At 43.5% G+C, this 23,832-nt stretch overlaps 1 protein-coding gene across 5 annotated transcripts in view; it reads left to right on the top strand.

Moving 5' to 3' along the window:
* The first annotated feature begins 357 nt into the window (after nucleotides 1–357).
* The window catches only part of LOC308322056 (ATP-binding cassette sub-family C member 5), a 50,202-nt gene continuing 26,727 nt past the window's right edge, over nucleotides 358–23,832 (top strand). The window contains exons 1-11 of one of the 5 annotated variants that reach the window (XM_080773245.1): nucleotides 358–528; nucleotides 3,303–3,515; nucleotides 7,489–7,644; nucleotides 13,910–14,057; nucleotides 14,948–15,181; nucleotides 15,737–15,910; nucleotides 17,200–17,347; nucleotides 20,905–21,053; nucleotides 21,346–21,453; nucleotides 21,965–22,330; nucleotides 23,284–23,355. In XM_080773245.1, the coding sequence (XP_080629371.1) occupies nucleotides 3,331–3,515; nucleotides 7,489–7,644; nucleotides 13,910–14,057; nucleotides 14,948–15,181; nucleotides 15,737–15,910; nucleotides 17,200–17,347; nucleotides 20,905–21,053; nucleotides 21,346–21,453; nucleotides 21,965–22,330; nucleotides 23,284–23,355 (1,740 nt within the window). In that variant the 5' untranslated portion in view covers nucleotides 358–528; nucleotides 3,303–3,330. Of the gene's footprint in view, nucleotides 529–3,053; nucleotides 3,078–3,302; nucleotides 3,524–6,592; nucleotides 7,131–7,488; nucleotides 7,645–13,909; nucleotides 14,058–14,947; nucleotides 15,182–15,736; nucleotides 15,911–17,199; nucleotides 17,348–20,904; nucleotides 21,054–21,345; nucleotides 21,454–21,964; nucleotides 22,331–23,283; nucleotides 23,356–23,832 lie in introns of those variants that run through there. The other 4 variants (XM_080773246.1, XM_080773248.1, XM_080773249.1 and 1 more) reach the window with 4 other exon arrangements.

Genomic DNA, 23,832 nt, shown 5'->3' with positions numbered 1-23,832 from the left:
TGCTATTAAAACACATGCCGTCCCTGCTAGAGCTAGACTGTACAGTGTGTTCAGAGCGTAGCGCTACTTTCTCATTACTATTCACGTTACCATGGCGACGGGACAACGCGACGGCCCGGTTGGTCAAGCCGGCTGTGACGTGTGTCCGATCTGTGGGAATCCCGTCCCCTCGTGTGTGCTATAGGTGAGTTGAGTTCTCCACCAACTTAAACCAGAGGAGACACGCAGTGGAGACACGTGAGACTGAAAGAGAGACCCCAAAGGCTGTGTTAGGGGAAGAAGAGGCTGTGTTGTGTTTCACTTCACACACACACACACACACACACACACACACACACACACACACACACACACTGGGCTGGCTACTCAAAGTGTACACGAGTGTAATGACAGAACTTGGGAGTGACGTGTCGCATTCTGACTCTCCTAAATAAGTCATCTAAAAGAAGTGAGGAGAGTAGGACTGTAGGAGACAGACCAGACTGACAAGTTGACAACCCGAGCAGAGCACGCGCCGACGACCAGCATGTAAGTGACATTTGAATAAGTAAACATTGTAGTGAAGTTTATGGTAGACAGTTAGGGTGGACTATTGCAATTTGCAACTCCTGTTGGCTGATGTACAAGATGTACTAGGCTACTGCGCCGCTTGCGCGCAATACATGTCGAACGAAGAAAATTCATGTTTGTTGAGCTTTTTTTAACGGCCTATTCGCCCTACTGTGTCAAAGTGGACATCTAAAGTTACAGTAGGCCTATGTATGGAGATATACTGAGGTGGGACGATATTTAGTAAACAAACACATAGTGATGATGATTGATGACTCAAATATAAGCACTGCAGCTTTGTAGCCAAGCCGTAGAACATGAAATGCATGTAATATCACAGCCAATAGCTTCGATACTTTTGGAAATATTAATTAATACATGGTCAATGATGTACTTACAATTACATGCATTGTTACATTACATCCATTAATCAGGTCAAAATGCAGGGTAAACAAACACTTTGTTTATCTTTTTAATTTACCCAGGTCTGTGTGCATAAGTGAAAATTATTAACTTAGCCTGCTCCAATTCAGCTCTCACAACTTTTGTTCAGTTATCTTATGTAATTATTTATTTCCAACCGTGACCTAGGCTACAATTTCTCTATGGACAGTGCATACAAACTGTCCAAGCCTGACCTTGAACCACAGCCACTACTACTACTTTTCTTTCAGTGAATGGTGACTCAGGGTCCGGTTGCTTGAAGCATCTTTCAGTTACAGTATCAGTATATGTTTTCCCTTACTCAAGTTCCTCCCAATAAACGTCTGTCTTATATTCTTCACGATAAACCCAATACATCTTAAGCAGAAAAGTGGAGGAGGTCTGACTCTGCACAACCAGGTTGCAATATACGCTGTAAATATGAAGTTGTGTTTAGAATGCCAGTATACAGTAGCCTATATAGTATGACAGTCTGCTTTAGCTGAACAACTAACAAGGGAACTTTATCTATTTGCTAGTGTTCCCAAAAAGTGCACAAAACTCATGCATACCAGACTTCACATGACAAAGAGTGGTAGAAGAAAATAGCATTCTAACTATTGGTGCCAGACTGCCAGTAGCACGAAAGCCCTGCAACAATAACTGCTTGTTTCATTATTATGACACACTCAGTCTGCAGAGTACAGAGCATGTGATGTGTGCCAAATTTTCTTATATTCTTCTGTCCCCGATTTCCACTGGGTATTCTGGATTGCACTTTTGTCTCATTGTCAGAGGTCACATTCCTAGTACCTTTCAACCTGGCGTCCCTATTCCAGGCATGCCAACATATGTTATTTATTTAAAACCTTCCTCCGAAAATTGCAGATATGTGTAAGCTTGTTCAAATTATACTTTAAAGTAGGTCCATGATTATCATTACAAAAACAGTGATCAATCTTCTGGTTTAAACTTTAAATAATAATAATAATAAGTAATTTTACTATTTTATAACCTAGGTTTTAATGTTTTAAACTTATCATAAAGGACTTGTAAGGTGGTTATGAAAAAGGAATCGTAGCCTTCAAGTCATAATACACAATGATCCTTCCCGGCAAGTAAACACAATTTGTATCTTGTAGATGGGTAAGGGTTATCTTTTCCCCATTCATCATTCCCGATGAACACATCTCTACACTGTCCTTGACCTGGACTGTATGAAGAAAAAAGTGGAATGTCCGCACACGATATGGGGCTTTCTCAAGTTCAGGGGCGAAACGTTGTTGTAGTCTATTTTGGTTGAAATAAAAACGACGGGAGCAGAATTATATTGTGTGCGGACATTCCACTTTTTCCTTCATTTGGTCACTTTTTGGGTCCAGCACGGTATTCGTAAACTGGGATGTGCATATCGTTTTCCTTCTTTACACTTGACCTGGACTGTCCCACTCCCCCAGAAGAGATCAGTGACAATCAGTGTTGCCATGTCTGCTTATTATAAGTGACTTTGGCCTTGTTTTTATTGGCAGGTTTTTTTTATGGTTTTTATTGCAGGTTTTTGGGCTTGTTTGCAAAATGTTTCTTAATTTGGCTTGTTTCCTAATGCTGTTGAAACCAGTGGTTCTCAAACCTTTTCATGTCAAGGAATTTTTGCCAGGGACCACCATACTAGATTTAGGTTGTAAAGAATATTCAAAACATGTTGCTTTAAAAAACAAAAAATGGTTATGGTTTTATTTCAAGATCTACAAGCTCTACACGATTTAGATGTTCACAACGTGCCGTGATGCGATGTTGTGAGCTTGTATATCTGCTATTTTCTAATAAGCAATGTATATGTTTAAAGTGCTCATGTGGCATATAGTTACTTCTTTTGGGCTTGTTTTCATAGATATTTCTCTGGTAACACTGGTGACAATGCAAGGATACGGCGGCGACTCAAATGTCACCCAGCTCTAAAAAGCTTCCAAACAGTTTGAGGCCACAGACAGGCCGTCCTAAAATAGATAAGCACTTAGAGTTGTGTGTGCGATACGGAGGGGGCCGCGACCTCTGAGCCGAGTTTACTTCAAATCCCTGAGCTCAGAGGGTGATTCAGCAAAAATGTGAGTGTTTGCTTAATGGAGACAAAAGGGGCAAATTGACTTCACATTCAGCTAGGGCTTAAAATTATAATAATAATGCTTGCTTATTGCTTTACACTGTTGAGTTGACACCATTGGTGGGCTGGTGGCACAATCTGTTCCTAATTGCCATGTAGCCTACATACTGTGGTATACTTGACAATACTTTGCAACTCTCTATGTGCGTGCGTGTTTTCTTGGTGACAGATTGGCGTAACTTTTCCAAAGTGCAGTCATGTACCCTGATGCTCTGGAAGCAGCTGGTCGGGTGGAGGGCCTGCCCTTGTCCTCCCCACAAACGCTGCCTTACCCAGAGGAAGAGGAGGGAGACATGGTCACGGTGGCGGGCAGAGGAGCCAAGAGGAGAGGACGCTACCGGCATAGCCTGCAGCTACTGAAGCCCTTCAGAATAACCCACAAGTAAGGCTGTGGGCAATTAACAGGAAATATGTTGAAACAGATGTTTAGAACCAACAATGCTCTGTGGCACGGTCGGTCAGACAGACACAGCTAGATATTACCAGTAAGACGCCTGAGGGCGAGAAGCACGCATCTGCCTCGTTGACGTCAGACTGCTGGGCGAGCACTGGCGCTTTGGCATGGGGGGTCAGATCAAAATGGAATGAATTCTGTACTGGCCATATAAGGAGCATGTCTTGACAGGGCTCGAAATTAATTTCAAAATGAAGGAGCACCAGAAAGAAATTATGAGCACCCACCAAAATTTAAGGAGCACCTATAGAGCACCGAAGTCCTGACGTAACTCGCTCATCCCTTCGATTCCCCTGGTTTGCGGAAGTAATTTCTCTATGGAGAATAACATGGGGTGATCCTAATATCGTCTACTATAAGCGTTGTGGTCCAAAAATAAACAAGCTGTCTCGGCGTTATTGTCAGGGAGGTGTCTCTGTATCGTTTGCAGTCGTTTCATACATGTAGTCTGCTTCTAGCGAAAATGTAACTAATTCAGTAGCAGTAACGTTAGCGTTTTCTCTCAGTCAGTTGATTCTTCATATCCATATGAGTGAAACGGCCGGGATGTTTATTTTTCAAACATGTTTATTTTTATTTTTCAAACACAGTTCTTATTTGAGGCGATCTAAAATCCCCCATATGGGGATTATAATGCAAATAAAAAGTACATGAACCTGTGGATTTGCGCCCTCTACCGATATTGACGTCAGACTTCGGTGCTCTATACAGTATGTAATCGATTTTTTTACATTCATAAAAACAATAATATAACATGTGGTTTACAAATAACATAAAATGACTAAAGTATAAAAATGCATGCCAGAATTTAAAATGTAGTGACTTTCTGTCCCTCATCCATCCATCCATCTCTCCAAAGAGACCGAGGCATCAAACATCTCCAGATGAGAACCCTCTAGTCTACACTGATTCCGGCCAGTCACATCACCTGTTTTCTTTTTCTTTGTTTTGTGTTTTTCACCTTCATAGCCTCTTTAGATTTTAGATCATATAATTAGAATTTCTAATATAAAATAATTGTAAAACATGGTATTTATAGCTATGCCTATTCACTTCTAATCAGTGGTGGAAAAATTACTCTAATGTTTTACTTAAGTAAAAGTATCAATACTGCTGGTATGTAGAAACACAAGTCTGCTATTCTCTCTCCCTTCCTCTCTCTCATTCCCCCTCTCTCTCTCTTGCATGCGTACACACACACACACACACACACACACACACACACACACACACACACACACACACACACACACACACACACACACACACACACACACACATTTTTAATGTTTATTTATGTCCACATAATGAGAAGTACAGGAATACCTTGTACAAAGGACATAAACACTGCCAGTGCAGTTTGACAGTGGGAGAGCAGCCAGTTACAACGTGCATGGATGGCAAAGCATCGTTACATACAGTACAGCTGACATGTCGGACACAGGGCAGCAAACATAAATCATGGATAAAGGAAACAACGCCTCCTCCAAATTGAGCGGCTTCCTATAATGGCTGAAACTGAGCAATACCTCGCTAACTGCTTGGCTCTCCTTTTGGAAAGGAGAGCCATTTGTAAGCCCCTCACAACCAACTTATGCACATGCCCTAGGCTGCCAAACATAAAAACTAAAAGTTTACATCTGTAGCCTAGCTGTGAGATGGTCTGCATTAGCTGCTGATACTTCAGCACTTTGGTTAGAAAGGCTTCTTCCAGGCTATAGTCAAAGGTACAGCCGACCTCGAGAATGAACACCTCTTCTTACAACAATGACATCAGGGGTGTGCTGAAATGTTAGAGAACACAGAATCATCATTACACAGGTTAAACATCCTCGGCTTCACAGTAGAATGCTTATAAAGCATGATGGAGGACCTGAAAATGGAAGAGATGTCTTTCGATATCAAATCCACTATTCTGTCATGCCTACATATGTAAAGGCCCCTGTAAACATGGCAACCATTTAAGATGTGGGACATGGTTTCAGCTATTTGTTCATGGCCATGATGGATACAGTGAGGAGCATGATTTCCTGGAAACCAGATGGAGAGATTAAGTTTAGAAGGTAGAACCTGTAATCTCACTTTCAAAGTAAAAACAACAATGCACTCATCAATGGCAACATTTTTGAGTGAGAGACAGAATGGTCCGCAGCAGGAAGACATGCAGTCTTTCCTTGTAATCTCAACTCAGTCCAATGTTGTCGCTGTCTTTGTTGTTGTGCCCATAGGAGGTGACCTCGGGCATTAGTCAGTGGAAGTTGATGCTCCGTTCCACACACACACACACACACACACACACACACACACACACACACACACACACACACACACACAGCGCCGGTCCTTCTCTTTTACATTCACAATCACATAGTCCATAGCGTAGTACTATAGCTGGCTAGAGGCTCCGGTCTTTTCTGAATCTGAACGCTTGAAATAATGTACTTTCTGACACATGTCACATGGTGAAGTCGCGAGCCGAGGCGCTCTGGAATCTGAGCGATGCAATGCTCAACGTTGTCCTGTACCGTTCTGTCAAACAGTAGAACACTACACACTTTACATGTTGGGTTGTTAGCTTCAAGTGCTAGTGCAGCTAGCAGACAGGTGCAGTGGAGTTGGATGTCAGAGAGTTTTTTGATTGATTGAAATATTTATTAACAGTTTGTAGAATTACAGTACATTTCAAGCACAAACTCAATACAGAGACTGTTAACTGTGAGTGGACGACCCAATTAAGCATTACACTTGTTTACAACAGGGTCCACATTGTTCAATTCATCAAAACATTTAGAGACATACAAATAGACACTTCTATGTAGTTAAAGAACAGAACAAGAATTCATCATATAGAGTGCCGGTCAGGTAGGGCCGGGCCTTAATTTTCGGGCCTGTTGAGAACTCTAGTTTTCGCCGGCTGCCGGGCACAGCTGCGACCTGCGGTCGCAATTATTATTATTAATAATAAGGGTAATAATAATACACTTTATTTTTATTTCAATTTCCAAAAACAGGTTTACAAAGTAAAATATCCCAAACGCAAACAAACTCACAACCATCTGTGTGTTGCCTCCATAAAACTCAACTCAAAAATGTCAACAGGTAAGCTGTGTGCACGCACGCAGCAGAGCACACATTGATTTACATTTATGGTAATGATGCTATTGTTTAGTCTTGCAACACACTTGTTCTACAAGATGTACCAGTACTACATTTGCAGTATAACGTCCTGGACTCGGTGTGAGGCTGCTAAAAGTGCGAGTAACAGTGACAGTTAGTGTTGGACTGCTGGCGAGTGCTGGGTTGTTTTGACACCAACAGCATTTTTGATTCTCCTAAATTAGTCATACAAGAAGGCAAGTGAGGCGGTTAGATGTGGTGGTTACTGTTGCAATTTCTGCGACTCCTATTCCACCAGATCTACTACTGCACGCTTTCACTATTTAATATACTGAAGAAATGCAGAGAAAGAGGACTGTCACACAGACAGACGGACAAATGGATAAGCAGACAGCCAGATGGACACCCACACAGAGAAGATGCCAGGTTTGTTTTGTTGCCAATGTCCGGGCTGCTAGGTACTGTAGCAGAAAGCCCAGATACGGGAAGGGAACATATCCCTCACAGTCAGCTCCTGACCTGTGTTTGAGCAGCCTGATAAATTCACCCCTGAACTTATTTTTCGCTGCTCCCTCAGATTTCTATGAAGTGGGTGCAAATGGCTGTTCAAACATTGACATTTGTGGGCTTGATTCGTCTTCCATCGACCTGGCCGAGGGGAGGCTCGCACTTCTCTCCCAGGGGCCGGCGTGTCCCACCTGTCCTAACATAGCACCTCTGTGTGTCTGTCTGCAGGTTTAGGCGACTCACGATGTTTTTCCTATAACTCTTTTCTCATTCCTAGGCATCAGCACCCAGTTGATAATGCCGGCCTATTCTCCTTCATGACCCTACACTGGCTCTCCCCGCTGGCAGTGAAGTCCTACAGGGCATCCAGTCTGTCCATGGACGATGTCTGGGGGGTGTCCTGCCATGAAGCCTCCGAACCTAACTGCCAAAGGTGAGGTCACTCAGGGTGCCATTGGTACTGTAAATGTTAAAAGCACATGACCCCTATTACAGTCTTGCACCGGAGCACATGGTAACCTTGTAGATCAGCTATTTCTTGCAAATGTGTGTCTTTGTATAATAACACAATTATTATGTCAACAGTAGGGATGCTTTAAAGTGTTTAACCCCCAATGGAAAATTCCCTGCAGTGCACCATGAATCCCCTGGCAAATACATCGAGTGGTACTTATGGTTGGAGGCAATATTGCTATAAGTTCAGCAATCATATCTTCACACCTCATTCACAAAAGAGACATACGCCACAGTGTAACGGAGGCGTAAACAGATATCGTAATTATCCGTCCGATCAAGCTACGAATTTTCGCCGTGCAATTCAAAGAGTGGTGTGTACCACAGGTGCGCATGAGAGAGGGAGGGGGGCATGGGCCCTCGACACTGTCGGTTTGCGCGATAAAGAACAGTATACATTCATAAGTGGCCTGGGATCCTCTTGTCTGAAGAAATTATAATCCAGTGAGTTTATCCAGTGAGTTTTCACCAAATGGTAAGAGTTAATTAAACTATTCTGTGTGTGGCATCCATGTGATCAATATCAATATACATTATTATAAATTAATACCACGACGCAAATGGAGGCAGATATATAGCCTTTCTTGTCTGTCTGTCTGTCTGTCTGTCTGTCCGTCATGTTTGTGAACAAGCGCGAGTGGAGGTGAGCTGGCTTAAAACTATGATATATGACTGGCCGACTTTCAAATACGCTGATGCCATTCATTAGGCTAATGTGGTCTTCTATTTTTTATATAGGGCTAATTGAATGAATGAATAGGGCCCTATTAATGTTCCAATGTGAATCGAATCGGCAGCACGCTGCTGTCTGCCCCACACCCCACACACACACACACACACACACACACCGACAGTCAACTGACTCGGAGCTCCGTAACAAAACAATTTCAACAGGCCTACTGCAGGCATTACTACACTAAACAATGTTGGATTCGTACAGTGCAGAATGCAGATAAGCCTATGTTCTTATTATAATTGTGATGTTTTTTAACATGCAGCGCGAGTCCGCGAGAGCCGATCTACAAGCTCACAACCGTTGCACTTCGAGTAGAAGGCTGCCGAGTGAGCAGCCCCAATCACGCATGATAGAAATATCCTAATAAATAAATAAAAAGGTGTCGTGCTTGCGGGGCAGTTTCTGTATGGGACTCTAGGCTAACTTGCCTCTAGAATGCATGCATTTAGGCAAATGATACTTGGCTTTTATATAGGCTCATTTTTTTATCTGCTGACCAATGTTGGGGACACATGCCTACATATTTTATCTGAGATTTGGGGACTATTTATTGATTCAGCATGAAGACTAAAGCCTTCTGAATAAATCTATGCACGCGTGCCTTCTATACACCACCTACAGAGGTGGCGGAGGATTTTGCGGAGTTTACGACCAACCAACGTAAGCTTCAATTTCACGGAATTTCGATTTCCATGAAATCCAAATTAATGTGGGAATCCACGTAAATGCCTGTCCGCTCACATTACGTAACGTTATGGGTTGTTAGGGTTAGGGTTGTTTTTCCGATAATCAGTAACCTACTTTGTCTACCACAACCCTACACTAACGTGGTGATAACGCTGCTCAAACATGGACAGCAGTCTAGCAGCAGTAAAACAGGTGTCTGGCCAAGGTTGAACGTTTAGTATTTGGGGCACTAGTCAGTGTGGGAATTTTATATGCTTGGGTGGGATTCTCTCGTGTCGGTCTGTGCGTCTGTCTCTCTTTGTGTGTGTGTGACACCTGTTTTTGTGTCTGCTAGTCTGTGTGTGCTGAATTTTTAACCCTGTGGTGATGTGGCGTGATTATCCTCCTCTGTTTCTTTTTGTTATCAATTATTTGTATTCATCACAGAAACAATACAATTATGTAGTATGGCATCATGAATAAAATAAACTAAACTAAAACACGATACCTTACATAGACTACACAACGTAAAACTAACACAACAAAAGATCAAGAAAATAAAGAAGGAAAAACAAACTGACCCACCCCTCCCAGGACCATCAATGTCACGAAAAGCAGGGCATACACATGTGCAAAGTTCTTACCACTGTGTGCGCACAACTTAAATCATATCTTTTAAGTGTATCTGCAATGCTATACCATACGTTAACATTTTCTTCACTCGCTCCATGTAATCTTGCCGTTCAGGTTGACATTTCTGGATATACTATCCAAAAAGGTGAAAGTACGAGGATGTTTATCCTCCACTATTTTTAATTAATGTTACCCAACTACGTGTTCTTCTTCTGTACTCTCTTCCTGATCCATACCTGTATCTTTGCTTCAGCCTTACTGTACTGCTGCTATGGCAACTAAATCTCTCTCGGGATCAACACAGTTCTATCATTTAGTCTATCTTATTTATTTGTGTGTGTGTGTGTGTGTGTGTGTGTGTGTGTGTGTGTGTGTGTGTGTGTGTGTGTGTGTGTGTGTGTGTGTGTGTGTGTGTGTGTGTGTGTGTGTGTGTGTGTGTGTGTGTGTGTGTGTGTGTGTGTGTGTGTGTGTGTGTGTGTGTGTGTGTGTGTGTGTGTGTGTGTGTGTGTGTGTGTGTGTGTGTGTGTGTGTGCGCGCGCGTGTTGTGTATGCATGCATCCATACATGTGCATGCATTAGAGCTAATTGATGAACATCTTGTCTGTACAGTGGAGGTGTGACAGGACTGGAGGTGAGGCTGCTAAGAATAGCAGGGATTAAAGCTTACAGTGAGAGTTAATGATGGACTGCTGGGCGGTTATGTCATTAAAGCTCTTCTTACCTGGCTGGGACAGACAGTGACAGGGACATTCTCAGTCACACTCAGTGACCATTTATGTACCAGTGTGAGGCCACATCAAGTCACTGTACTTAACGTCTTTGTGCCAGTCTACCACCATGAGAAACGTCATAGCTCATAACTCCCCGTGGAAAGGAGTCCAAAGGACTTATCCGAATTAATATTGTCAGAGAGGTGCTATGAGACGGTTTCCTGTGTTTCCGTTGCCTTTTCCATTACTCACGTACTGTAAATTATACAGACCCATGACTCTACAGCCCGAGGGGGAGCGGCCCCACGTTGGGGGGAGCTCGCTCTTGTACTTGCCGGTGGTGACTGAGTTGTGAATGATGCTCTGTTTCACATCTCTGGCGAGAGGCCATGATGATACGTGTGACCCATGAGGAGAGGGGAAGGGGGAAAGAACATTGAGGCACAAACCAGTCAGAGTGGCATGGCCCGGGAAAGTGATGGTATGCATGAACAACACTGCTGAGTAGCTGTGGTGGTAGAGTGGGGAGGGTTTTTGTGTTTACATAGGAGGGGACAGTTATGCAACCCCGATGCAAAGTAAAATGGGCAGATGGGGGAGGGAGGGAGGGACGGACGGACGGACGGAGGGAGGGGGCGGTTTGAAAATCCTCCTGGGAGAGTTGACACTTGAGAGTGCACAGTGAGGTGCGAGGTAAGAATGCGATGTACCCGCCCGGCTATAGCACTCCTTTGAAAACACCGCTTCGAGTCCAAGTCAGAGGAATTTGCTGTTGTGAGACAGCTCAAAGCGTGTTTGACAGTGAAGCATTTCTCTTTTGGCCTCATACTGTACACACACGTCACACAAACACTCACACACTGAGATTGTTTGTGCAGCTTGCCCACATGCCCTTGATTGTATCTCTTGTTCAATCCTTATTTGTGTCCTGTGTGCTCTCTCTGTAAACACTGGTTCTGACAAAAACCTGGTTGTTAAAATAGCTTCATAAATACATATTTAACAACTTGAAACCTAGCTTCCCTGTTCCCGGGCAAACAGTTGGTGAAACCAGCAGACACTACAACGTGATGTGTTATTGTGAGCTTGTAAATGGGCTGTTTTCAGCAAAGATATTTGGTGTAGAGTAAAACCATAAGGGACCTAGCCTAGTATAGAGCCCTGAGGGACTCTGGCGGCTGGCAAAATGACGTTTCCACCAGACGTTTTTCAGACCATAGGGTTTAAGTTGTTAACTTCTTAGGACTTGAACATCAGTGTCTCTGAAAAAAAAAAGTCAAGTCACGTTGCTGTGTGATGGAAATATTGCACCATTTTGCAATGTCATTTCCTGTGATTCAAGCTGTGCACTCAGACATTGGGGAAGTGATGGAAAGTACTTAAGTAAATACATTTACTAGGCTACAACCTGGTTGAGGTACTTTTACGTCGAGTATTACGTCGAGACACTATACAACTTTACATCTCAGAGGTACATTTTGTAGGGCTACTTTTTACTTGTATAAATATGTGCCCTAGAGCCACATATTTATACGAAACCCGTCTATACTTAAAGGGGAATACCACTAATCTTCAACATTTTACTATGTCATTCATAGTAGGCTGTATAGAGCCTTATCAATCTCCGTCTCGGGCACATGACCGTGCACTTGAACTTGACAGTGATTTACGTCATGGGCCCCATGACATAGTAAAATGTTGAAAATGTGTGATATTCCCCTCTATAAACTCAAAGTGTGTTGCATCATGATGCATTGTGAGATTGTAGATCTGCTATTTTCAAAAAGATTTGACAACTTTTGGAAGTACATTTACTTTTAACACGTTAAGTACGTTTTGATGCAAGTACTTTTGTGTTTTTACTCAAGCAAAATGTTTAATACAGGATTTTTACTTACATTTTCTACATTGTGGGTTTGCTTCTTTTACTTAAGTAGCAAATATGAGTACTTCTCTCACCACTGCATGGGGGTGCAGTGGATCTTGACTTCTCAGATTTAGTTTGAATGCAAGTAATAATTATATTGTAAGTGTATGGGTGAATCTAGATGGTTTAATGTTCTTGCAATCTTTGATAGTTTTTATTTATAAATCCATTATGGCGTAAATTTGTTTCTGCAGTTGCTCTATATGTAGTCATTACCAATGATGCATTTGGCATGAAGATATTTTACCCTCTTTGTAGGGGCATTATATAGCGCTAAAAGACTACATAATAGATCTTTAGCATGATTGATAGTGTAATTATGTGATCATTTGTCAAAAAATGAAAGACACATGACCGTTGTTGGTCTCCCTTATGTAGAACTATTTACAACCATGTAGTTTTGCATAATAGGCATAGGCTAATTATGTAAATATCTTGCAATAGTGTGCTTTTGGTTTTATTAGTTCAGTCCTGCTAGTTTCAGCTAGACTTACAGACTGTAAATCTGATTAGACCATCATCATCTCCTAATTTAAAGGAAGGTAATAGTACAAACCCTGCTGGTTTCACTTATGATAATTTTGCCCTTTGCAAATGCAAATCTCTCCGTACAGTTAATCGGTACCCCGACAGCAGGTTGCATAGAATTCATGTTTGAAAGTTTGACCGACTGTTAACTCTCATCATTCATTATAATGAAGTGAAATGCTGCTGTTAATGACTTTCATTTATACATGAATTTATACAGCTCATGAAGCTTAATCGTTCTCACAGTTCAACCAAAGATTTCTCTTTAGCTTTACAGCTGCAGTAATACTGCATGATATGTATACTGGCAGTGGCTGCATCTGAATTGAGAAAGTCAGAAATCTAAATGCATTAGGATTAATTGAGGAATTATTGTATGTTGCCTATTATGTATAATGCTGATTCACGTGCTGATTTACTATACATGTGTGTAATGTGTATAGTATAGCCTACCTTTGTAAGGTTGCCCAGGGTAGGGACCCTAGGACGTATGTACTGTAGTAGTAGTAGTAAGCCATGTGGCTTACTACTACTACTGTTTCTGTAGCGTGAGGCAGCTTGATGTAAAAGTACCTCCTTGACATGACATTTGTGGCACACTCCCCAAACCCTAACCTTACCCTAACCTCACAGGAAGCGACGGGGGATTTTTAACCTGCAGCACAGATTCATTTTAACCCACCACGCATGTCGGGAGCCACAGGCGATTTTTAACCCGCAGCAAGGCTTTGTGTCTAAACCAACATATAGACCCAATGCAGAGTGCCAGCCAGGGAGGCATTGGCTTCCATTTTTGGTATGACCCGGCTGGGGATCGAACCCTGACCTGCAAATCTCAGGGCGGACACTCTGACCGCAAGGCCACTGAGCTGGTTTCACTGAGAAAGATTCATGTGGTTAATGCTGGCTAACTAAGAGTGATTTGGATGCTAAAGGGTTCCCCTTCTCTTCTCCTCTCTTGCTGATCTCTGTCATACCGGGCCAGGCTGGAGTCTCTGTGGCACGACGAGCTAAAAAGACGAGGGCGAGAGGGGGCATCCCTGACCAGAGTCATCCTGAGGTTCTGCCAAACTCGCTTGCTGGTCTCCATTTTCTCCCTCCTCCTCACCATGGTGGCAGGCTTCGTGGGGCCTGTGAGTAGCGCCCAAATCCTCCTCTCTTGTATTTCTCTTTCTGCTGATTCGGCTAATGCGCCTTTTCAGCGCGGACGGCTGGCTCAGACTCTGAGTCCCAAGTCCAAGTGTGATTTCTGAAAATCGCTTTATCCCATTTCACGCTGGTCTGGAAATTGAAATGAAAACACAGCGTAGCATATTTCCCTCCAAAATTGCCCTCGTGCCACCAGACAGTCTCGACAGTCGAGAAATGAACAGAGCTTGAAAGTAATAATATGACTGATATACAATATGATATGATTTTGTTAATCAAATTTAAGTTGATTGGTAATTATGTTTGGACTTCTCCTGTCGGAGCATTATTGGGTTAGTGAGTCCCATTGTTCCTCTCAGCCCTGGCTGTTTATTTTGATGTGTGAGACAGTGCTGCACGGTACGGGTGCGAGCAGCTTCCCAGATCTAATAGTATTAACTGGATTTACCTTCCCCCTCCCTACCTCCCCCTTTCCCCCCCTACCTCCCCCTTCCCCCTCCCTACCTCCCCCTTTCCCCCCCTACCTCCCCCTTTCCCCTCCCTCCCGGTCCCCTTTCCCTCCCTACCTCCCCCTTTCCCCTCCCTACCTCCCCCTTTCCCCTCCCTACCTCCCCCTTCCCCCTCCCTACCTCCCCCTTTCCCCCCCTACCTCCCCCTTTCCCCTCCCTACCTCCCCCTTTCCCCCCCTACCTCCCCCTTTCCCCTCCCTACCTCCCCCTTTCCCCCCTACCTCCCCCTTCCCCCTCCCTACCTCCCCCTTCCCCCTCCCTACCTCCCCTTTCCCCCCTACCTCCCCCTTTCCCCCCCTACCTCCCCCTTTCCCCTCCCTACCTCCCTTGCCACCATACTGCCTCATTGCACCTTCCCCATGCAGGCCCTGCTGATCCGGGCCCTGCTGGAGTATTCTCAGAGCACGGAGAGCTGGCTCCCGTACGGCCTGTCCCTGGTAGCGGGGATCTTCTCCACGGAGCTGATACGCTCCTGGTCGCTGGCCTTCATGTGGGCCATCAACTACCGCACGGCCGCGCGCATCCGTGCGGCCGCGCTCACCTTTGCCTTCCAGAAAATCCTCCGTCTGCGCAGCACCAAGGACGTCAGTGTCGGAGAGGTGGGTGCAGAACAGCACTGAGAGGGGCTCCAGAATCACACCGGATCATTCCGTCCTCACCAGAGGACCGGGGGTGCATGTATAGCTTTTTGTAATGGTAGAGCTTTCATTGCATACTGTTAAACCACTTAACCCATTAAGGCCGATTTTATAATAGCAGATGTTCCTGGGGTCCAAGACAACAATAATAAATAAACAAAATGTATTACACAAACTCAAAATAGCTAAAGGCCATATCACAAGTCATTAATCAAATTAGGGAATTTATTTGAAAAAGAAAAAGTAAGTAAGGTACACCACCATAAATCTATAATTTAATCTAAGATGCTATTAATGTCCTGTTAAAATGTCCTTAGTGTAAGACATAGACATCGCAGCTTCCTTTTTAAAAACAGCCTTTCTTTTGCCAGGGTTATAATGTGGTTACGGGGGGCCATATCCCTCTGGTTAACAGGGTTAATGGGGTTCCGGGGGCCATATCCCTCTGGTTAGAGCAGATGTTTGCTACATATGTTGAGTAAATGGTGTGTGTCGCTGTGTGTCTTTTCCACCTAGTTGATCAACATCTGCTCCAGTGACGGCCAGCGGCTATACGAGGCAGTGTTGGTGGGCTGCCTGCTGGTCGGGGGTCCGCTGGTGGGGATACTGGGCGTGTCCTACACCGCATACTTCCTAGGACCCACTGCCCTGGTGGGGTCAGCCATCTTTATCATCTTCTACCCGGTCATGGTGAGCACAAGGAGGAGGTTACCTGTGTTAACCCATTTAGACCTGAGGACGATTCTAAAAACACCTTCTAAATTCTAACCTAAGTTTTCTGAAAAACTTACGTACGTCTATCTATATTAATATTATTAAAGGACCACTTCACCACTTTTCAACGTATCTTCATATAATTGGTCCACACTATAATAATAATTTTGTTCTACTCAGTTTGTGTCTCATGGGCAGTTCAGAAACCCGTCCATCAGTGACATCATCAATGGGGAATCCAAGCTAATAAAAATGGCAGGCTTTCTATTCCTGAAAAGTTGAAATGCAATAATGGAAGCCATCGTTCTCACGATAATAAAAATCTAAATATATATATTTTTTAAATCTTGTTAAAAAAACACTGCCTATCGATTATGTCACTGGTGGACGGGTTTCTGAACTGCCCACAGCCCTCCTATGAGACACAGACTGAGTAGGAAAACAATGTGGCATTTTATCATGGACCATATTAGTGTGGACCAATAATATGAAGATACGTACGTCCATAATCCACGTAACTCGAGAACCGTTCTCTCCACCGACTGCAAATTCTCCATAGACTCCATATTTGGGCATGCCTGGCTGACAAAGAACTTCATATATGGGCATAAAAGGGGAACAGACATATTAACTATGGGTGGGCATGCATTTCCAACTTGCATCGTACCAAGTAGGCCAGTACCCATGGGCACCGCTCTAGTCTATCATTAATTACCAGAGAAAACTATGTAGCCTTTGATTATGCTCTCTCTTAGTTAGTTATAGCTTTGGAAAGGCAGTCGTGTTTTGTCTTCAACTACTTTTGTCTTTGAGTAGTCACCCTGATGAAGGCATTGTTGCCGCAACATGTTAGTGTATTTATTTTTCTTCTATTGAAGGCTATATAATTTGGCATGGTCCCTTCCCTCTTTTGCAAATTAATTTAGTCACCCATTTGTATCAAAGAGCACTTTGTCAGGGATTTTTACTCCAGCCTCACAGATGCGCTCCTTTCTCTTCAAATCTTCATATTATTTTGAACTGTTTGAAAAGAAAAAATATATATGTGAGTTTTAGAGGCAATCAATCTCGGCTCCTTTTAAATACCACCCAGAATCAGCCAGGGAGTGAGAGTCATAGACCTTGGTATTGATGAGAAAGGCATTCATCCCTCCTGGGCAGGTCAGAGACAGATTAGTTGATCTCACTGTGTCTGCTCTCATTTCCCCACCAGACACTTCATTTCTTTTGTGTCATCATTCCCCTTTTCTTTCTCGTCTGGACAGATGCTTGCGTCGCGGCTGACAGCGTATTTCCGCAGAAAGTGTGTGACGGTGACCGACCGGCGCGTGAGGCTGATGAACGAGATCCTGGGGTGTATAAAGTTCATCAAGATGTACTGCTGGGAGGACGCCTTCGCTCACAACATCCAAAGTGAGTGGCTGCACACACAGTGACACAATACTCGTTTCCTGTTTTGTGGTGCGGCCTGGGGCTCCGGGAACCCATGCAGTCATACCGCTTATTATTGCTTTTTATTAAGTTCTCCATTGTTTGCATCCTCTGACTTGAGGGTCTGCTTTAATTTGGACCTCCTGTCATTGTAGCAATTTAGTGCTAAATCATCAATTTATCACATGAAATTAGACTTATCCCCAGAGTGAGCCGACAATGCTCCCCTGACCCTAAATCCATTTTCATTATCTCTCACTGCCTTCCCGTTTTCCACAATTCTCCACTTTTTAAACATCTTTGAAATTAGCCAGGTGTGGTTCATTACACCACAGTTCTGTGATTACCAATTATTATGATAATTAATTGATCATTCATCTTAAGGTCCAGCAACTCTGGAGAGTTACAGTGCCTTCTTCAATTATCTTTAATTGCTCACATAGATGACAATATTATACCCCTGCTGATTGAGCAGTAATGCACATAGTCTTCAAAGGCGGTCTTATGTTGGAAACGTGTTAGGAAGGAGTCGGATAGTTCAAGTTCACATTGCTGCCATGGGGGTGACTAAAACGATGCATTGAGTTTGGTCCGGTGAACTGGGGGAACAATGCATCCAGCACAATGTATTTGGGACTAGGGCTGCAAAACTAATCGAATGATTTCAACCAGTAAGCCGCCTTAAAGCCTTCTCGCCTTGGCGAGAAGCGACCGCAGGGCTGAGACCTGGGACATAATGTCATTTCATTATGTCAGCACTACAGCGGAGCGGACAGATGGTGAAATCTCTACCGAAGTCCTGATGTCACTCGCTCATCCCCTGCCTGGTCCAGGGCCGTAGAAGTTTCATTTTAAATTATCTCATATAAGCATTGTGGTCCAAAAATAAATAAACTATCTCAGCGATATTAAATGTCCCGAAACATTTAACAAATATCGGCGTGTGGCAGTCAAATTGACAAAAGCGATCTTTATAATCTTAATACAAACCAACTATTTTATAAGAACAATATTGATGTAACTAAGAGATTCGACGAGTTATGTCTATATTTTATATACAGAGATTTAGAAGGAATAAGTACAAGTCGTGCAACATTTCCTGGTTTAAACTGTTGCACGACTATTTGGGAGATACACACAGAGACGGTAGAATTTACCATTATGCAGACCACCTGTTTCGAATTTGCACATAATGCAGGAGGCAGCAGGACGTTGCTTTATGCACACCGCTGCCATCTTGACAGCACGTGTAACTTCACATTGACAGCCCATTCATCCAAACAGAAAAATATTATCTAATTAAACAACGTCAAACTCACCAACATTGCAGCTGTACGGAAAGCTTGAATTATCCTCTTTCAATCTGTAAAGTTTTTGTTTCACCGTAGACATGCTTTGAGCTACTTCCTGTCAAGAAATTCTGTGCAGGTTACTCGGGACCTGCACGGGACTCGAACCCGCGGCACGCCGTCAGGCTGGATTACCGGCCTAGGTGCCTGCCTGCCTGGACCGCTCAGCTGCGACCCTACAGTGGATTTTTATGAAACAAACACTTAGCAGATATAAAGAGAATAACTCAAGCTTTTTGCACAGCTGCAATGTTGGTGAGTTTGACGTTGTTTAATACAATATTATAGGACTTCTCTGTTTGGATGAATGGGCTGTCAATGGGAAGTTGCATCTAGTTAGAACCTTGCTGGCATGATGGCCACGGTCTGCATATGGTCAAAAATCCATCACTGACCACCCAGACCAAGCCAGTCAAAGTCCACTTCTCTTCACACCGTGTATGGCCTTCCCGGGTGCAACCTGCTGCTATTTCCGTCCACTGTGTGTTTGTTGATGGTGGCTCTAATGTTGTTGCTGCTTGAAGAGAAGTGGGGAATGCTTACAGAGCCACTTAAAGCTGCATTTTGAAACAGTCTTGAAAATCACAAGGCCTGAACACTGATTTCAGGCCTTTTGGGGTCATATCACTTCACACTCGTGTGAAGTGATATGATGTGTGATGAACATGATGTATGATGATGTGTGTAACCATAAACATGGCTACACACATCACGGCCGGAACACACAAAGCCAGGCATTGGACGGGCTAGCGCCCCTCAATAAAATAATATAAATAAATGTAATATTGATCCGTGTGTGCTTGTGGTGGCCAGTGGCAATTGTGTTGTTTTCTTCTGGAATCCAGACTGATTCGCTACGTCCGTCTTTTTCTCACTTCGCTACTCAGTCTGGCCAGGGTCCTATTTAACTCATATTTCCATTACGTAGGCAGGTCCCCCACCCCCCACAAACAAATCAGAAGCCGTGGGTCGTTCTCCCATTTGTGCACGGAGGTACGAGGCTCGCCAGACAGTGAAATTAAGTGAGAACAAAACAAACACAGAAAGTAGCAATCAGTCTGTATTCCAGGCTATTGTTTTCTCTGTCTTTGTACAGAATGTTGTTTTAAAGTCCATCTTTAAGCTCTTCCTATAAGACTTGGGGCTCCTGTCACTGTACCCTTGCCAGCATTAGTTCGAAAAGCTTGATAATCCCTCTTTAAAATCTTCCCTAAAAGGCCTAATCAAAGCAGTCTTCCTGCCAATAGTAGCTTGGTTGTTTGAGTTGTCTCACTTTGAATGCTGTGTAGTCGGTTCTGTTCTGTTGTTTTGCGTGTGTAGCTTCTTTCGATTGACAATCCCAATCCCAATTTTGTCCTTGACCACAGATCGCTGATGTTGGTCACAGCTGGTGCAATATTTTGTACAAATTGAAAAATCTTGAAATCAATTTGAAAAACTTAGATTTGATCAAAGTTTCTATTTGAGAACATTTAGCTTATGAGCAAACTGAACTGAAATAACCTTTTCATATAATTAACCAAAACCAATATGTCAGTAGGTCTCTAGAGAGGTGTCACAGTGGAGGGCAAGAGAGCCCTTGTTTAGAAATACAAAGGGCTTGTTGCGTAATTCTCCTTGTTATTTTCTCGGAGCCACCTATCGAACAATGCAGCTTTAAAACCTGTGTGGGACCTGGGTTCATTGTTGGGTAATTATTTTTCCCAATCACGCACGAGGAGGGCAGTCCTTGCCCAAATGGTGGTAAAAAAATATAACCCATTAAAACCAGGAAAGCATCTGTGTCATTTTAGATTTCAGCGTTGGCTATCAGTAGTAGAGTTCTGTAGAGGGGAGCTGTGTGTCTGTGACTGTGCCCAGGTGATGGTCATTGATGCTCATTAAGGCAATTATGTTTCCTACATTGCCTCCAATGAGTTGCCTCGGTGTGAGCTTGCCGCCATTGGTGTGTGAATGTGGGAAGTGAGGAAGCTGGTGTCGACTGTTCGCCTCTTCACCTCCCAATGTATGATGAATGAACCATTGTAAAGCGCTTTGAGCACTTGGAAAAGCGCTATAAAAATGCAATTCCTCATTGATCCTTTTCCTTCTGTCTCTCCCCCATACCAGAGGTGCGTTCAGAAGAGAAGGGTGTACTGGAGAAGGCTAATGTGGTCCAGTATTGATCCTTTTCCTCCTGTCTCTCCCCAGAGGTGCGTTCAGAAGAGAAGGGTATACTGGAGAAGGCCAATGTGGTCCAGAGCCTCACAATTGGCGTGGCTCCAGTTGTCGTGGTGATAGCCAGCGTGTGCACCTTCACCTTACACATGGCCTTGGGCTATGACCTCACTGCAGCGCAGGTATTTCTATACAGTATATTATATACAGTATAAACCTAACGTTTTTTAAAGTTGAACACACCTACACTAGAGAGGAGCATAGTATTACATTATTAATGGAAAAAAATCGTACGACTTTGACTTTGACTTTTGGAATATCGTCTGTTTTTTGATTTGTTGTAGAATGAAAAAAGAGCATACAGTTTCAACTCTGGTCCGTTCTACTAAGTAGGCTACAGAGGGTGTACATTTTTAATCTGGCTTTCTCTCATATGTACCGTATATCCTGCATGTTTTTCGGACTCCATCCCAGGCTTTCACCGTGGTCGCAGTTTTCAACTCCATGACCTTTGCCCTCAAGGTCACACCCTTGGCGGTCAGATCGCTGTCCGAAGGTGCAGTGGCGGTCAAGCGTTTTCAGGTACGACGAGCAGATGAGTGCTGATACGGTCATTTCCTGGGTGTATAGCTGACATTTCGGTAAAGGTCGCATGTTAGTGTGAGACTTTTTTTTCTTCTTCCTGACGAGTCAGTCAGCCACAGCCATGAGTCAGCAAGCCTCTCTGCCAAGGTCAGAGCAGAGAACTCTCTGCATACCGCTTGGCTGTGTGTGTGTGTGTGTGTGTGTGTGTGTGTGTGTGTGTGTGTGTGCGTGTGCGTGTGCGTGCGTGCGCGTGTGCTGTCAGGCAGTAACCTTGTATCTCCATATTTCAACTTGATATGTTTTTCTTAAATAAATGCCTCACTTTGTCATATAAGAGACAAGAGTGTTGTCCCAAAAGTACAGAAATTAGCCGATCTATAAGCTCACAACACGCTGCATTGCAAGATCTGTCTAGATCTACTATTTGAGCTATTTCTGAAATATTTCAAGTCATAGTTTTTCCATTGCCTGACTGGCGTATAATATAATTATTCCCGTGTCTCCGCAGAGGCTCTTCATGATGGACGACCGGGAGGTCGTTACGGCCAAAACAGAGGACCCGTGCAACGCGCTGGAGTTTCGGGACGCCACGCTGGCGTGGGAGAAGTCCCGCCCACCTCCTGCGGCGGCGAAGGCCAACCCGCCGCCCAAGAAGCCGTTCAAGGCGGGCGGCATGAAGCGGGTGCTGCGCAGGGAGAAGCTCAGCCTGTACATCAGCGCGGAGGAGGTCAAGAGCAGCGGCGAGGGCCCCAATGCCCAGAGCCTGCTCACCAACATGGAGCAGGAGAGTCCACAGAGCACCATCTCATCCACGCAGAGCATGCGGCCGCCTCTGCACAAGACGCTGCACCGTATCGACCTGCGCGTCAAGAGGGTATTTATTGTCCGCACGCATGGTTTGAGTTGTACAATAAAGCAGAGGGGCGTTGAATCTCGAAAGTGTTTAACTTTGAATCACAACGTGACATGCGATGAGCTTGTAATGTAGACTGGCTATTTTCAGCATGCAAGGGTAAAATCAGCCATTACGACACCATCAAGGCACCGGCAAAATCAATTTTATTTGACGAAATCAACTCTACATATTCAGTCAACTAAATGCTTATATTTAGTCGACTAAAACTCAAACATTTCATATGACTAAAATTTTACTAAAACTAAATGGAATTTTATTCAAAATACTATGACTAAAACTAAATCAAAATGTGCCGTCAAAATCAACACTACTGCACACTACCAAGGTACTGGCATTACAGCTGGACTTGGTCCCTGCATGAGCGTTGCACGGTGGCTGCTCACTGCTCCTCAGGGCATGTTAAATGCAGCCGACACATTTCTCCAAAGGGGACAATAAAGTAAAATCTAATTAATCAAATCCAATCAGATCATTATGTACATAAAAACACAGACAGACTACATTTTCCCCAAAGCAAATGTATGTATTTAATTAAGTCTTGCCAGAAGCAAAGATAAAACGTATCCCCACCGGTAATACAAATTAATGACCAGATGGGGAGATATCAAAAGCAGATGTGGACGTCTTTGGTATTACCCCGCGTGTTGTGCCCAAGACGTCTGTGGTTGTCTTTTTCTTTTGGTTTTGTAAAAACGTGGTGCCAAAGTTTGTTCTATTGCCATTGAGAATGCATTGGGCGCTTAAGTTAAATAACTCAGAAACTATAAAACATTTCAAAGTAAAAAGTTGTGTCTCCGCAGTAAGCTGAATTATAAAAAGTGTGAATGGAGTTTCTAGGTGAAAGTGATTTTTTGAAAGTGTTGCGTGGGCACACAAAGTGTTAAGACAGCTTCTGGGTTTCCTTTGCACAGGGAACGCTGGTTGGAATCTGTGGAAGTGTGGGAAGTGGAAAGAGCTCCCTTCTATCTGCCCTGCTAGGACAGGTAAGATTCCATGCTACTGCTACCTTTAAACGCATTTTAAATCTGAACATTTTTTGTATACAATTGCAATAGTTTTGAGACAAAATAGTGAAAATACTGCTAATTGTCCCAAAGGCACTGCAAAGGAGGCCTACCATTACACAAAGCTTTATACCCTGTATATACAGTATAACATGCATAACGACGTAATGTGACATAGCTCTGTTTACACAGTGCTGTACCCACTCCAATTATATATACTTTCCCCAACTGTTTTTATTATATTTTGACACTTTAAAGGTATTATGACATTATTTTTAACATAATTTTAACAACATTAAAAGTCTTGGCCATGGTCCTTCAAACGTGTCTAAAAAGTTTGAACAGAAAAACTCCACTCCAGTATTTCTTGCCAGGAGTTTATGTGTGTATGTAATATGCATCCTGAGAAGGCATAGAAAAACACATTATTTTAGCCTGTAGATGTCGGTAATTCCC

This window comes from Protomyctophum bolini (genome assembly GCF_963924005.1).
Source record: "Protomyctophum bolini genome assembly, chromosome: 10".
Taxonomy (NCBI): domain Eukaryota; kingdom Metazoa; phylum Chordata; class Actinopteri; order Myctophiformes; family Myctophidae; genus Protomyctophum; species Protomyctophum bolini.
Note: the sequence above shows the minus strand (reverse complement) of the source record. Positions and strands in the feature narration are given on the sequence as shown.